A 15,635-nucleotide genomic window follows, 5' to 3' on the forward strand; every position below is an offset into this window, starting at 1 on the left:
TCTTTCTTTTTCTCTCTCTTTTCAAACCAATTTACCTTCCTTGCCTCTTCTCCCTCTCATTCCCCTCTTCAACTTTCCCTCTCCAAAAATCGTTTAATGACAATTGTTGAAATCATTAACAACATTAGTTAATAAAGGAACAAATTTTCTTCCAAACTCATTAAATAATCATATTTACATTTCAACATTTCCTTATTTGAGTATCTATCTCCCTTTATATTTCCTTTAACTTATGATTAATTAATTAACATCACGTAAAAACTGATACAGCATCTCTCATAATGATTAGACTATTTAGATTGTTTGGGCAAAATCTTTAGCCGGTTGTAAAGCCACTCGGTAAGTTGCGATATTTATCATATTGATTAGTCTAGGTCTCTGAATATTTAGACAAATGTAAAGGTCTAAATGGGTCAATCCTGGAAATTAATGAATTAAATTTCTACCGATGAAATTGAACTATTAACACTTGAAAAAATCATTTCTTAAATTAACAGAGCTTAAGGTGTTTTATGTGACAGATTGCTAGACATTATCATTGGCTCGGTGATCACTGCCGAGTATTTCAATTGATTTGAATAATGGAAGTAACGCCAAAATTTATTAAAATTTTTGGGTTTCACAGTTTTATAAGCAATTTTTGTCTCAATTTTGTTCAGCTTTCATGTCAACTCAAGTGTTTCAAAAAGGTTTGCCTGGTTTAAGCTAAGGTGAACATTAGTCAGTCGTCTTTACCACCCACTACTTCATCCTCTTCATTAGAGTTGCATGTTCAAAGTCATCTTTTTTAGCTTCTCGACAATAGGTGTGGCAAAAATCGCATCTTGCTTTTGTTCACGAAATCATTTTCACTATTTTTTCGTATTAAATTGCAACAAAATAACATCAACTTTACCCAAACAAATTACGTTTATTTGCTCTATGTGAACAAATCCTAGTTTCACTAGCCGTTGTTTAGCTTATTCAAATTACAAATTAATGTTTTCAGTTTATTAATCATAGAAACACCGGTTTCTATCATCAAATATTAATATTATTAATATTTCAATGTGAAAACAAAATCAAACAATTTTACTCATAACTCTCAATTATCTGGATCATTATTTGATAGCGTTCACTATTGAAACAGCTTGTATTATTAATATTATCTTTCAGCAAACATCTTTAAAAATCGATTCAAATCAATATTAATTACTTGAAACATTCAATCAAAATCAACAGAAACTATTGAAACTGAAATAATGCAAACTAGACATGGACAGCCAGGTTGGGCGCGTTTATTTTGCCAAATCAAACCTAAATCGATAACTTTACATTATAAGTCTATTTTGATTGTTAAATAAGGTGCTTCTAGTTCTTATGCACTAGTGACGGTCTTTTACGCCATGAAAAAATGCCTTCTTTTAACATATACACGGAAAATCTGCACACATGAATATAAGCTTTCCTAATGAACATAATCTTGTACTTTCAGTTGATCTTGCATCTGAATTCTGAACTCTTTTTCGACGACATAAGCGCATTGTGCGTCACGCTGAAAAAATCTCAATTATCAAATAGTCCGATTAGCAAATATTATGGTAGTTTATAATCAAATTGCTCACATAGATGAAATCTTTACGTATCAATTGATATAACATCTATTTAACAACACTAAACAATCAAAATAAGAGTTTAATTGGCAAATAAACACGCCTGTTAGTACAATTGGATTAGTAAATCGACAAGCTGAGATATCGAGTACAAATCAGTCTAAAACAAATAGATTTGGTCTCTCTGGCTAATTTTTGGTCTAAAAGCAAAATTGTTTTAACAAACCAAACAGATAAATCAATGGAAATTTCATAAAGATTAAACTCAAAGTGTATTATGAGGTTATGCTATTGAAATTGAAAATGTTAGGTTTGTTTGTTCAATCAAAGTTTAGAGCAAAATTATTGGGAAAATTTATTTTAATTTTGAATCACGATCATTTGATAGTACAATCCAAAATAGATAACTCACTTCGACTCTAATTCTGACAGAAATTTCTTAATTGATCAGTAAATCATCATACTCTAGATCATCAAAAGGGAAAAAATTCATTGCGAGTTTTCACAAACTGAATAATGTATCTTAAATATAATATTGAAATTGAGTTTTCACAATGAATCGCCAAAGAGAATCAGAATCATCGAGTGGTCTTTGAATTTCATGGCTAAAATTTGTTGAAATTCCCAATACTTTTTCACTAAGCTTTACATTATTACTGAGCTTTTATTAATGATTGGCAAATCCATTTTCCATGGGAAACTGATCAGCAACAGTCTTGAATTCATTCCAAGAAAATTTTATATCTTCAAGTTCAGTGTGGCGAGAGCAAACAACAAATCGAAGAGTGTAACGGCCATTTATACTACATGGAGATATGTGTATTTTCCTTCGGTCATTTATTGCTTTAGCATACTTCTTATTCAGTTCATCGGAACCCTGTTCATAATGAAAGGCCAATTATTAGAAAAATGATGAGAACCGATCTAATGTCTAACTCACCTTTAACCTAAAAGTGACCAAACCAAGTACAACAGGTTGTTCAATTTGAAACCTTGGATCAGTTTGGAGCATCATTTTGAATTCAGAAGCCAACCTTATATGCTATGGATTAAAAGATTGAAAACCATTAGCCGATGTGATTAATGAATCAGTTAAAAGATATGAATACTTTTCTTATGAATTGTTGTAACCCATTGAGTCCATAAAGTCGGAAAACGAACCACATTTTCAATGAACGGAATCGACGACCCAATGCTATTTGCAAATGCTATTTGTTCAAATAAAAGGTCAAAAAATGTCAGACTCTAGATTGTATTAAAACAAAATAAAGTTGATTCATACCCGAAAATCGTGGATTTGCCCTTGTTTATCATATTTCAAGTAAACTGGATCAACATTGAAAGCATCGCTAATCAAATTTAAATTTTTAACCCTGAAATAATGTCAATACAAATTGGATATGTTAGTATTTAAATCAATAACTTTGAATAATGATACAAACCATAAAGCAGAACAATCAGAGTTTACTAAAAGCCATTTGTGTGGATTCATATTGAAGGAATCAGCTTTCTAATAAAATCAAAGTAAGAGTTGGTTACAAGAGCGAAGTGAATTTAATTCTGGGAACTTGAATTATAAAAGTTCACAGTTTATTAGGAAAAAAGTGCGATAATCAAGTAAACTTACATCAACTCCATTGAGATAATGGCGATATTCAGGACAAATAAAAGCTGAACCGGCATAAGCTGCATCGATATGTAACCAAATATCTTCCTTTTGACCTGATGATTGAATTTGAAATTGCCATGAGAATGAAGGAGTGAATTAAAGGATAAAGAGATGTTTACTCACATATTTGGCCGATTTCAATGATATTATCAAATGCACAGCTATTGGTTGTTCCTAATGAGGCAGCAACAAAGAATGGGATCAATCCTTTTTCCCTGTCGTCTTTTATCGCCCTTTCCAGTGTCTCTCCGCGCAAAGAAAGATTCATGTCTGGATCTAGACTGCGAATTTTTACTGCACTTAATAAGGCAGCCTTTTCTACCGATGAATGGGCTTGAGTTGAACAATAAGCGACTAACTTGTTCAAAGATGATTTGTTTTTTGGTGAAGAAGAGGAAGAGTATTTTGTTATCGCTCTACTTCGAGCTGCCAGCATACAGATTAAAGTAGATTCACTTGCAGCCTCTTGAATCACTCCACCGCCTTTGCCATGAGAGGAAAAGAGAAACTCAGATGGTAAATGAAGCATTTTACCAAGCCAATCCATCATGGACATTTCCAGCTCAGTACAGATCGGACTTGAAATCTAATTGAATTGTTTAAGGGATTCAAATGATTTGCACAATTGTTTATTGAGGTGACTTACCCAACTAAAGCCTACGCAGCCCAAAGCTCCGCTTAACATATCGGCTAAAATGGCTGGATAAGAGCTGGCTGTTGGAAAATAAGCGTGAAATCGAGGCGAATGCCAGTGTGTCATCTTTGAAATGGTCAAAGTAACAAATTTAAAATCTTATTTAGTGTCAAATGAGAATGGATTGAACAAGTTGGATAAATTTGCACCCGGGTTGAAATATTTGACGTTTACTTGTCAAGGACAGGTTTAGAACATGTCCATTATGTTTTCTTGGACGAAAAGTATCAATATCAAGCCTTAATATGATTCCAGAGGCATGATGACAATATTTGACTATGAAAACCAAGATATGATCATAATAATTTAATACAGTCAACTTGCTAGTAAATCAATGTGTTAATAGTAATTACAATTAATCACAACATTTTTCATTTTCAATAATGGCCATGATACTGGACTATTAACATTTCTTTCGATTTAGCTACTAGAATGAAAATAAATTTAGATGTACACTAGAACGGATTTTCACGTTATGGCCATATGCATTTTATTGTAATTTACAGTTAACATGAATACCACCAATTTATTGTTAATTTAATCATGCTCGTATAATGAATCAACAGGGGTTGCATAGTATGTGTTTGATCTAATTGACTCAATTATTATTATGGCCTTACCCTCTATCCTTTGAATTTCGATTATGTTTATTTTATCTGAGCGTTTTATTTTATGAAAAATTTGCGCATTTTTAACTAAATTAGGGACATTTTTAAGTAGCGCATTTTTCAGTTTTTCAATACTGGTGAAAAGTGACTGTTTGCTATAACTAGCATATTCACGATAGACCACAAAGATTTTGTCATGGCCACACTTCGTCACACATTCTGGAATGAGTATGAAATATTGAATTTCTCCATATCTTTTCTCCGTTGTAGTTATATCATGAAAATGGAAGTAATAACTTGCTGATGACCTTCTGTAGGAATAGTTCAATGAGTGATAAATAATATGCCCTTTTTTAGCTCTACCATAAACACTCAATTGATTTTGCTGCAGATTACCAAAACGAGAACGTAACATTCTCAGTAAGCTTGTGTTTATTTCTTTGTTTTTCAAGGGTTTATCCAAACAGTGTGCTGACCTCCAGGTTTCAGTACTGTTGATTGGCCACGCTGGGTCCATGTTAAGGCTCTGATGTAGAAATGCTTTTGATCTCAAATAGCGATCGACCATTTGGGCGTTTTGTCCACGATTTCCATGTATTGTTTTTTTCAATTTGAAGATGTTGTCTTCGAAAACAAAGCTGGAAACATTGCTCAACGAGCCCATTTTTTTCACTTGATTAATGAGGTGACTCAAAAGATGAACATTGAAGCGCATTGAATTTTCTCCGTAAATTTCTTGATAAGAAACTAGAAAGATTTTTAGTAATTCATCTGCCATGGAAATATCATGGTTACAGCAATTATTTTTAATCAGCAATCGTATTGATACGGTCAAAGCTATTACCAGATGAAAACTTTCGGAATCAATGCACGATCTAAGCAGCGGTGTTAAGTATAGAAGAAATGTTCGGCACTCGCCCGCTTTCCAGTATGTTAAATCAGATATCTTTCTGAATTTTCTTGAAAACTCATGCGGAAGTTGAACTGACTTTCCGATGTCATCTATCTTCTTCGTTGTTGCTACTAAATTGAATGGTTTCATTCCAAAAATTGTCTTGAAAACTCCTTCTAAAACACAGTGCATATAATCGATTGGAAAGCAATCAGGTAGATATATGACCTGTTCCAATGAGCATGGCCCTTTTATGCCCATGTGAGGTGAACCAGAGCTTGCAGCCAAAATTGATCCATTCCTGTAGAAATCGTGATCTTTTATTGGATGTTCTTGACCATTCCATGGAAAGCACATCTTTGAGCCACCTCTGGCTGTTTGCATGGACTCGCCAGGGTGTTGGCAGTATGGACATCCATATTTACCATTATATTGCATGATATTCATTATTTTTGGTTTTGCTACAGAATCTGTAACAATCGCTCCAATTCGGACAATACAGAGTTTGTATTCTCCATCAATAGCGACTTTTATGCCTGTAGTGTTCATATTTTTAAGCTCATTTGTCACTGAAAACTTCCATAAATCGTCATAACTAGCTTTATTTCCCCACCATAGACCTGCCATGAAAACATTGCTTTTACAGTACCTTCTATGCTCTGGAAGCTCAGCAATAATGAATTAAATAGGGGTTGATGTTGTTCTTGCTGATTTGACAAAAGAAGCGTCATCAATGTTAAAGATGAGTGTAATTCTTATCACGTCTTTTCCTACTGTATCTCTCCAAATTTCGTTGTAAATTCTTGACCCATGGTATGGACCTGTCAAGTTTTCAATAACATCAACTGATGATTTGAGGTATTCCTTGTTAATCTTGACTGCAAGTTCAATTGTTTGACACATGTCAAAAACACGCAAATCACCAAAAACACCAATACAAGAACAGTTTTGTTTTTGAAAAGTAAACACATTACAATTTTCACAATATACATATTTCTTAACACTGATTGAACTCGTTCGTTTCAAAAACTTGCTGAAGTAATTGAAAGGAGGCAAAAACACTTTATCTCTTCCAACTGTCCGGATAAGCTCGTAAAGCTTCGATTGAGTCAAATCACTTATATTGATTTCATCAAATAACTTAGCGACAGTCAACATATACTTCTCAATCTGCGATACTGTGGCCATGTCATGTCCTTGGACTTCTAGATGATCATTGTCCTCGTGATATTCCTCCACATGTAGGACATCGTCGGTAAAACTGTCGCAAGAAGATGACTCCGAAGAGGTTGAATCATTCAGGGATATTGTAAAGGATGGAGTTCTGATTGAAGTTACTTTTTTACGCAAATAAGATGAAGAGGTAGATCGGCAATGTCGTCTTGATCGCAACATTTTCAAGAAAACAGGAAAATTGAAAAATCACACATTTGCTTATGGGTTGATGGGAAAAAGGGAAATTGCTAATAAAAGTATTTCCTGTGTTGATCTCCAATGAATTGGTGTAATATATTTAGACCAATCCAATTAAATCTCATACATTACTAGAGTTTTGATTGGTTACCATGATGGCCATGTCATTTCTCTAGAGAAAACAATAAAAGGATCATGATAAGAAGTTGCTCATTTTTTCATCATACTTTGTAGTTAATTTGTAATCTTTGTGTTCACTGTAAATTTCAAAATGACAACCATTGACCCTGTCTACACAGATTGTGATTTTACTGTTTCAGTCGGAGGTGAGTTTTCTTATGTGTTCAACGCTGTTATAATTCAAATTTTCAGATGCTTTTGTAATTGTCAGGGATAAAATTTCCAAAGGTGATCCGAGAATTATACAAGCTATATTTTTTGGCAAAAATGTTGTTGACATTGGTCAAAAAATCAAGGATAGAGTTGAAGTTGAAGATCCAACTGGAGTTTCCCATACTGTCATTCCGATTTTTTATGGAACAAATAGTCTTTGTAAAAGTAAACTTCGTGAAATTGGTTCTGGTCCATTAATACTGAGCAACCCAAGAAAGACTCCTTATAATGTGAATGGCCATAACATGACAGCATCAAGTTCAAGCCATGAAAAGGTCAACAACAACCACGCTTTTGATCAGCAAAACTCTTTCTATACATTGAAGCGAAATTTTGAAAGTGTTTCCAATAAGATAGATCTTTTGTTCAAAAATCTTGTTGAAAGACTGGAACTCATTGAAGAAAAGATTGATAACCAAGTATCTAGTGCAAACTTTCGTGATCCGTCACTCAGCATCACTGATCATGCTATGACTGAAATGGCCAACCATCGTAATGATCCAAAGGTACATATTAAATGAAAATATAACTCACATTTAACAATTATGTTTGCTTGATGACACAGTGGCGACGTAGAGTCAAAAACATGGAATGGCCACAGTTGAATAAAGATCAAATTGACTCGGTTCGCTACGAGCTACTCAAAGGAAATAAAGCAGCCTCAAAGACAGCTATTTCCTTAGCTAAAATCATATACGGTGATAAATTGAAAACACATATACTTGGTGAAAAAGGTCGTTTGGTGCGAGCGCCTAGGGATGGTGAACGTGCCTTGGTCATTCCATTGGAAGAAGAAGAAATTTTGCGAGGTAAATCACATACATGGCCATGTTATGTCATGCAACACTAATTTTTACATAGATATTCTTTCTTGCTTTGGAAATGATTTATTCAATGATCCAACGAATTGGGAGGTTTTGGTTAGAGGACCAGTTAACCAGAGTGGTAGAGAGCGCAAGAGGAAGCGCAATGAAAGCATTGAAAAAAATATCTCGGGTCCATCTGGATTGGAAAGTTCAACGCAAATACCACAAACACAAAGTAAAAAAAGTCGACGAGATGATTCAGATGGCTCAGATATAGCCTCTGATAACACAATTGGTGGCGGTGAACAACAAGATGAACAATGAAATTTTGAGATTTACCATGGCCATCACAAACAAAACAGCATGGCTTTTGGTACAAAGTGAACTTTTATAACGTTCCCTCTGTTAAAAGCATATGGGTTTAAACACGCTGTTCAATTTTTAGAATATTTTTGTTTAGTTATTTATTTTGTTATAATTGGTGCTATTTTTTTGATTTTCTCAAATTATTTTCGTATTATTACTGTTGACTTTTCGTGCAACCGATTCTAATAATGGATGACAATATAGAAAACGAGCCTTTGAGCTTTGAAGGTAAGTACCCAAAATTTTATACTGTAGGCAAAAATTAACAAGCTTTCTTTTCCTACAGATCCTGATTCTACTTTATTTGAATCGATCCCGGTTTTAAAAGAGAAAATTAACTTTCTCGAGATTATGGTTCAACAACTTAACAGCAGAGTAGCTTCACTAGAAGCAATCAATTTTCCTCATGTAACTAGTATGGCCATGGTCAATCAAGAATACCCTGCTGAATGGTCACTCAAGGGTCAAAAAGACTACATTACTTATGCTGAGAAAAAGCTATCTCTTTTGAAACGTGACAATGAGGTAAGTGTTGAAATTTGAATCATTTAAAGATATTATAATAACGAATTATTCTCTTTTCATAGTGGAGGAAAAATTTTCTAGCAATCCAATTTGAAGGTTTATCAAGTGAATCTAAAGATCGGATTATATCAGCTATCAATAAGCAAAGAGTCTCAGCTTCAAGAATAGTAAATACTATCGCTAAAGAAGTACTTGGAATAGATGCTATAAAGAATTACTCAATCGGATGTCATGGTATGGCCATTGCAGTTGGCTCTAGTCACATGTTCTCCCGTCCTCCGCTGGCAGAAGACGAAGAAAATAAATTACGAGCAGTTCTTGGATTCATCGAGCAAATATTTGTAACTAAAGATGGCTGGGAATATCTAGTGAGAAGACCTGTCAATCAGATGGGACGCGAGTTTAAAAGCGGTAAAAGAGATTCCCTTGATATTGCTGAACTTTTCAAAACAAGCAATAAGGCTAAAAGACCATCAAACATTCCACAAACATTGACTTCGGCTGAACCTACCATGGCCATAACGCAGTCAGACCAGCAAGAAAAAGCGAATCCAAGTGGAACTATCAGTGTTTCTAACCAAAATGTCAATCAATCAAGAGATATAAACAGAGCAAAGCTTGACTTCGGCCACATAAGTAGACCTTTGTCTTCAATTAGCAGTAATTTTTTACCCATTTCAAGAAAATACTATCAATCAACTCTGGATACAATGTTCAGCACCACCAGTAGGGCAAGCTCATTTGATAAAGATTTAGCGTCAAAGGATGGTGAAAAAGATAAACAAGAGCGACCGGAACGACGATATATTTGAATCGACCTATGACAGCTATAAAATTTACACGACAACCAAATGTGGCCATAACATGATCACAATTCCTTATCCAACCTTTATTATTTTCAATAACTAAAATTTTTCAAGCTATTAACACGCAACAAGTTATAGCATAACGATTTCTTACTGATCTCATTTAATGAAACTTACAGATCCTTCCACCTCGATGTTAAGTTTTGACAAGCATATTAAACTGTTTACAAAAGTATCTTGAATGTTTCTTGAATATATCATTTTGTGAGAGTACTCTATCCTTTACATAATGAGTTCAAGTACTTCTAATGTGCAAACCTTGTCCATAACAAGAACTTGCTTATTTTGTCTCAAAAAACTCTTAGATATTTCTCTAAAAACGTCTACGTACATTTCAATGTTTGTACAAGCGCTTTCTAACGTCTCAGAAATTCGTTAACATGCTGATAGTTAATTTGTATTGAGATAATCATATTTTAATACTTGTCCCACGTCATGTCCATACTGAAATGGTTCAAATAAATCATCAATTACTTGATAACAACATCATCATTAACCACAAAATTTCTATATGGAAATCCATCTGAAGCTATTTGTATTATATTCAGACCTTAGCATTGAATTGGCTGAAAAGCTCTAGCTTTACATCTCTCATTCGCTATTTTCATGTTGGTAAATTGTCTGAAGCTTTCTTGTTTATGAATCAAAGCTTAATAAGCAATCATCATGCATTTGTTATTTTCTGAGAGTGGTGCTGAAAACAAAAGGTTGAACTCTTAGTCTGGTAAAAGATTTACAGTAAAACCTCGCAAAGGTTGTACTCGCAAAGGTTGTGAGCGGTCCTGCCGCCTAGCGATATTGTTTGTGCAACTCTTTGAAATTATTAACATAATTGCATTGTAAAAGTGGGGAAAATCTTAAATCCCAAAGATGGCGTTGTTTAGTTTCATACAACCTTTGCGAGGTTTTACTGTAATCCATTACATGGACATGGGCAAACTGCATTGCAATTTGTTGCCAAGAAAAATAACCCAGTCCATGACAAGTAACAAGCTAAATTTTAACCCGGGCATTTGTGATTAGCATTGAAAATGATGAATTTAGCTTTGATTTTATTTTAGCAAATTTACCCTTTCAAGTTTCATGCGACCTTTAAATATCTTTTGCTCAGTCCTCATCTAATTTCAAATAATCTCATCACTGAATCAGTTCCATAACTGGTTGTTTTCCGTTTCAAATAGATGATGATGGTGAGCTGAATAAGCAAATTTTAAGCGTTTTCTGGTTTCTTATTCCCAGTTCAACTACTTGTTTCACAATTATATTGTTAACTGATCAGAAGATTCCATCAATACTTCATCACCATGTTAGTGATTGTTTCTTACTTGTCATCACTTCTCACCTAATTACTTGTTCTTGCCTCTGTTTCATCATTTTGTCTTAATCCTTCTCATCGAGAAATCACGTTAACAGAATGATGAGAAAAATTGAAACAACTTCAAATTTTGCAACAATCTGAACTTTGATTTGCTTGATTATATAAAAAATTAAAGATTTGTTTTACCAATAACAAAATAAGTTTTACTCACCCCAGGCATAATTAACTTTTCAATATCATTGAACACGGATGTCCATGGTTCACCATTTTCTGGTGCTGAGCCAGGCATTTGTTTCTCAAGAAAATATGGTTGAACGGCTGGCAAAACATCGCGATCTCGTATATTGTCATGATAATCACAAATATAATCAACAAGTTGTTTGGCAGCTTCACGAAATTGTTTTGAATCCATCTTCACTAAAGCACAAAAGAATGGGAATTGGTCAGAAGATTAAATTTTGGTTTTACTTTGGTTCCCAAAAAATGTTTCAACAAAAACACGTCTAGTTGTCGATACAAATCGATCTGAAGAAGAGTAATGTGACCAAACTAAGATGGAGACGAAGACTCAGAATATAAGTTACACAAAGATATTTATAAGTCGATTCGGTTGCGAAAAGGTGGAGTGAAAAACTTCCATGGAGAAATAGTCACATTTTGAATTGATGGTGTTAAAAATTATGATTATGACAGCGAAAAATTAATTTAGATTAGGAAAATCGAAGAGGCTGGATTTACCTTTTAAACTTTATCGAAGGATTGCAACAGGTTCGATTAAATCAGTGATAATAAAAGCCAATTGACTTTGAAAAGGCCAAATTTGAATAAGAAGATGATAATCAAACTGATGAAAGATCAAGATCAAGATGAAAAATTACAAGGAGTAAAAATTACTGAGTCAATCAAAATATAGCTTGGATTGAAAAAAAGTTCCGGTTAAAGTAAAACAAAAACATGAAAGTTTTCAAGATTTAACATGATTTAATCACTAAGCAGTTGTTAATTTTGAAAATAGAAGTGTTGAGGATTGTAAGATCTTTGTTGTTAATCATTGTTTAACTTTAGAATCTGTAATACAAAAATCAAACCTGTAATTTAATCAATAATGTAAGTGAAATTGGGCTTCAAAAAGTGTGCATCTAAATTCATTTAATGTGTTTGAACTTAATTCATTTATTTCAGATTTACATGAAACCAAACAAACACTATGATTCCCATTATTTCATGTTCATCACATAATTTCATGTATTTGGTTTTTATACTGAATAGGTTGGAATTGTAAAGCTAGATTTAAAACACGAAATATTGTGCTTTCAATGCCTATTGTTGGTACTGTTGTTGTTACTTACAAATATTTGGCTTTTGATCATCAGTTCGGGCAAGATTTACTTGATGCAGTAAATATGATTCAATTGTTATTAAAAGTGGACAGATATATCGAGTGATTTGTTATTCAAGATAAATTCATATCTCAACTGAACATAAGCCTATCTAGCTATCAAAATATGAAACGCCTTTGGTACATTATTTGATACAGAATGGTCCAAGCCAATTACAGTCACTCATAAGTCTACTCTTTGACCAACTGTTTTGGGTATTTTTCATAATCTTTAACGACTGATTAATTTGCATTATTCTTGATGATTTCATTAGAGTGAAGACTTCTGTTTTGTTTTGTTTGAACTATCGGTCAAATTTTAACATTTATAGAAAATTAAATTTGATGTCATAATTTGTGGATAAAAATGGCTTTCCATGAAATGAAATCTCGTGATTTATATCCAGAGAAATATCAGTTACAATGGAAATGTTTTGATTTCAGTTGATACAGAAACGAATGGTACAATTTGAACTATTTGAATTCAGAGAAGAAGTTATTACAATTGAATTTTTTTAATACAAACAGTCTTAAAAGGACAAAAATATAAGAACAACGTGATGTCTTTTTTTATAAAAATTTTGTAATCAATACTCTTTTCTTGTGTGGATCATGATGGAAAGTGACGATGCGATCTACAGGTGAATAACAGACGGGATAAGTGTTTATTGGATGTGGACATTAATCACCACTCAGTATTTCAAAATCTTCCTCCTCTGATTCTTTGGCGAGATCTGTTGATTGTTTAGGTTGAGGGATTGCACCAGTATCATAATCATCTTGACTGTTGGCGGGATTTTCATTTGGGCTCAAATTGAGCATTTTATAAGGTCGTTCTTTAAATAATTCAAACAATGACTGTGGGACATTCTTAACAAGGAGACTGTGAATAAGAGTACACCAACTATCAAAATCTTCCTCGGATCGAAAATAGAAACACATGGCCATGGAAGGATCAAGTTGAGAGAATTCCAAACGAAAGGCATTATCATTGTGATACGTAGAATCGTCGAACTCTAGGTTTGTCAAATCTTCATCTGATTTAGTATCGATATCGACTAAAGGTTCTGGATCAACAGCATACTGCGTTGTGTGAGGGTCAAAATAGATCATCTCGTTACCAACACAACCAATGAAATGAAGAGCATGATTTGGTCGACCACCAATTATGCCCAGACTCTGAGGAAGGCGGAAAGAGTTTTTGATGGCATCATAATACAATTTATTGAATTCATTTAAACCCAATCGGACAGGAATAAAAAGTAAAAGATCACACCAAGATTTACTTGTAGATGCTTCATCTTCAGACGGTTGATGGAGGGCAATAGCTTCTTTAATTGACTCTTTAATTTCATCTATAATCACTAAATTGTCACAGCAAATATGTACAGCCCATTTGTTCCATTTGTCGTATTCTGAGAGTTTCCTGTGGATAATTAAACAGCCAAAAAGAGAAATAAGAATGTATTAGTTGACAATATTCAATTGAATGGGATTTAAACTTGAAGGGTGAATTGAGTTTTAGAGAGAAAAGATTAATCAAGTCAAATCATTATAATTTAATTGCCTATTTTTGATAACTCAATAGATGGTGTTGATTATTGTCCATTTTGAATCTAAACTCTACTACCTTTGACCAATGAGGCTCATTCAGTCTTCACCGTTGATGGCAAACTTGAATAAACACCCTTTAAAACAAACGGTTAAAGGATAACAGAAGGCGGATGAAAAAATCATTAATAAAATCAAAATATGTAACGATCAAATGCAATTATGATTAATTGAAGGGTTGAAAGAACTCCTCTCCAATCTGGTAGATTCTAGATTATCAACAACCATCTCTGATCAAAGAATACCGAAACTAAACGAGGATTAAGAAAATACAGGTAGATAATGAGCAAGATAAAATTATAATGATAATGTATACCGTATAATCTAAAAGAAAATTCACCGAAATAAAATGACCGAGTACGTTTTTGTAGTGACTTACTTTAGTACTTGGCAAACTGTATTTGGTCCGAACCATGTACCAATAGCTTTACCCTCTGTCGCGCCCATTTGTGAAATTTGGTGAATTGAGTAAGGAGAAGCTTTCCTGTCTAGAAAAAGGCTTAAAATTTTCAAATATGTTTTGTAAGAACCATTTTCGATCATTTCCTTTTTATCTTTAGACCATCTCCACTGTCGACCGAGATGTTTCAAGATCAAGGCTTGACTCAAAACCATTTGACCACAACGTAGCATACAGCCCCAGCCAAAATCGCTGCTTGGACCTGAACCATCAATCTTGGGGAAACCTTTTCTATAAGTGATCCAAAATTTTGAACGTATGTCATCTTTAATACCATCCATGTCATGAAGTGAACTATACTTTTCACCCAAAATCCATACTGGGTCGTTAGAAGGAACCAATTCGGTCATACCTCTCGTCTCGAAAACTAAATGAATAGAGAAAATCTCACTGAATTATTTAGAAGAAAAGATTAAAAATTTGAGTTTTGCATTTCACACGAAATAATAAATAGCTGATGAATACTCACACACACACATACTCACAGAACAGGATTAAAAAAAGACAAACGATACTCACGTGAACTAGCTATCCCTTCTACGAAGTAAGTAGCCACTGATTGAGTGCAGTTGATTATATCTGGACATCGACCATCCATGATGAAACGAAAAACTATTAATGATGAAGTTAAAAAAATAATTCCATAAACTATGTTGGGGTAAGAGGTTAACTGATCAATAACGTTGTGGATTGTCATTTAAACCCATTTGATAAATGGTAAATAAATGGTAAACAAAATCAGCTGAAGGTATGTTGCATGATCGATACAATCGAAGCATAATCAAAAAATGATAATGATATTAACTTTACTTTTAATCCATTCGTTAATCCAAAAAAATATACCAATTACTTAGCCAATTACCTCTCTTTTCTTTACCAAACAATCAGCAATTTTCAAATGAAAAATTAACCAACAAGATTAACAAAAAAAATCTCCACAAAGATCAAAATATTTTATAAAGGTCAACATTAACGAAATTGATATTACATAATTTATCGTATTCAACCCATTGATTCCAAGGTATGGCTTTGAATGCTGATTTG

The 15,635-nt window shown here is 33.5% G+C and overlaps 3 protein-coding genes across 5 annotated transcripts; 1 reads left to right on the top strand and 2 right to left on the bottom strand.

Moving 5' to 3' along the window:
• Positions 1 to 1,934: 1,934 nt before the first annotated feature.
• Positions 1,935 to 11,834, bottom strand: LOC107361668 (aromatic-L-amino-acid decarboxylase-like). Its single transcript, XM_015928513.3, has 9 exons — positions 11,354 to 11,834; positions 3,908 to 4,021; positions 3,385 to 3,847; positions 3,220 to 3,314; positions 3,035 to 3,102; positions 2,875 to 2,965; positions 2,702 to 2,800; positions 2,533 to 2,634; positions 1,935 to 2,469 (listed from the first exon to the last, which is right to left on the bottom strand). The coding sequence occupies exons 1-9, from the start codon at positions 11,552 to 11,554 to the stop codon at positions 2,260 to 2,262; spliced, it is 1,443 nt and encodes a 480-aa protein (XP_015783999.2). The 5' UTR covers positions 11,555 to 11,834; the 3' UTR covers positions 1,935 to 2,259.
• LOC107361671 (uncharacterized) lies at positions 8,659 to 9,887 on the top strand. The gene is made up of 2 exons (XM_089266380.1): positions 8,659 to 8,958; positions 9,021 to 9,887. The coding sequence occupies exons 1-2, from the start codon at positions 8,785 to 8,787 to the stop codon at positions 9,768 to 9,770; spliced, it is 924 nt and encodes a 307-aa protein (XP_089122506.1). The 5' UTR covers positions 8,659 to 8,784; the 3' UTR covers positions 9,771 to 9,887.
• Positions 11,835 to 12,874: 1,040 nt separating the features above from the next.
• On the bottom strand, positions 12,875 to 15,281 carry Atg4a (Autophagy-related 4a). 3 transcript variants are annotated; one of them, XM_015928515.3, is made up of 3 exons: positions 15,111 to 15,281; positions 14,511 to 14,958; positions 12,875 to 13,946 (listed from the first exon to the last, which is right to left on the bottom strand). In XM_015928515.3, the coding sequence occupies exons 1-3, from the start codon at positions 15,187 to 15,189 to the stop codon at positions 13,202 to 13,204; spliced, it is 1,272 nt and encodes a 423-aa protein (XP_015784001.2). In that variant the 5' UTR covers positions 15,190 to 15,281; the 3' UTR covers positions 12,875 to 13,201. The 3 variants fall into 3 exon arrangements, with proteins under 3 accessions (XP_015784001.2, XP_025016587.1, XP_089122505.1); XM_025160819.2 differs by having other exon boundaries at positions 14,511 to 14,981; XM_089266379.1 differs by having other exon boundaries at positions 14,511 to 14,981; positions 15,061 to 15,200.
• Positions 15,282 to 15,635: the final 354 nt, after the last annotated feature.

The sequence above is a fragment of the Tetranychus urticae genome, chromosome 1, assembly GCF_039701765.1.
Source record: "Tetranychus urticae isolate SD_2017Ah chromosome 1, NJAU_TeUrti_SD_1.0, whole genome shotgun sequence".
Lineage (NCBI taxonomy): Eukaryota > Metazoa > Arthropoda > Arachnida > Trombidiformes > Tetranychidae > Tetranychus > Tetranychus urticae.

Coding starts and splice junctions, on each gene's coding strand:
- Atg4a (XM_015928515.3), bottom strand. CDS start 15,189: ATGGATGGTCGATGTCCAGATATAATCAACTGCACTCAATCAGTGGCT. Junction 14,959..15,110: donor AGAAGGGATAGCTAGTTCAC/GTGAGTATCGTT, acceptor CTATTCATTTAG/TTTTCGAGACGAGAGGTATG. Junction 13,947..14,510: donor ACAGTTTGCCAAGTACTAAA/GTAAGTCACTAC, acceptor AATTATCCACAG/GAAACTCTCAGAATACGACA.
- LOC107361668 (XM_015928513.3), bottom strand. CDS start 11,554: ATGGATTCAAAACAATTTCGTGAAGCTGCCAAACAACTTGTTGATTAT. Junction 2,966..3,034: donor TCTGATTGTTCTGCTTTATG/GTTTGTATCATT, acceptor ACATTATTTCAG/GGTTAAAAATTTAAATTTGA. Junction 2,635..2,701: donor TACAACAATTCATAAGAAAA/GTATTCATATCT, acceptor TTTAATCCATAG/CATATAAGGTTGGCTTCTGA.
- LOC107361671 (XM_089266380.1), top strand. CDS start 8,785: ATGGTTCAACAACTTAACAGCAGAGTAGCTTCACTAGAAGCAATCAAT. Junction 8,959..9,020: donor TTTTGAAACGTGACAATGAG/GTAAGTGTTGAA, acceptor CTCTTTTCATAG/TGGAGGAAAAATTTTCTAGC.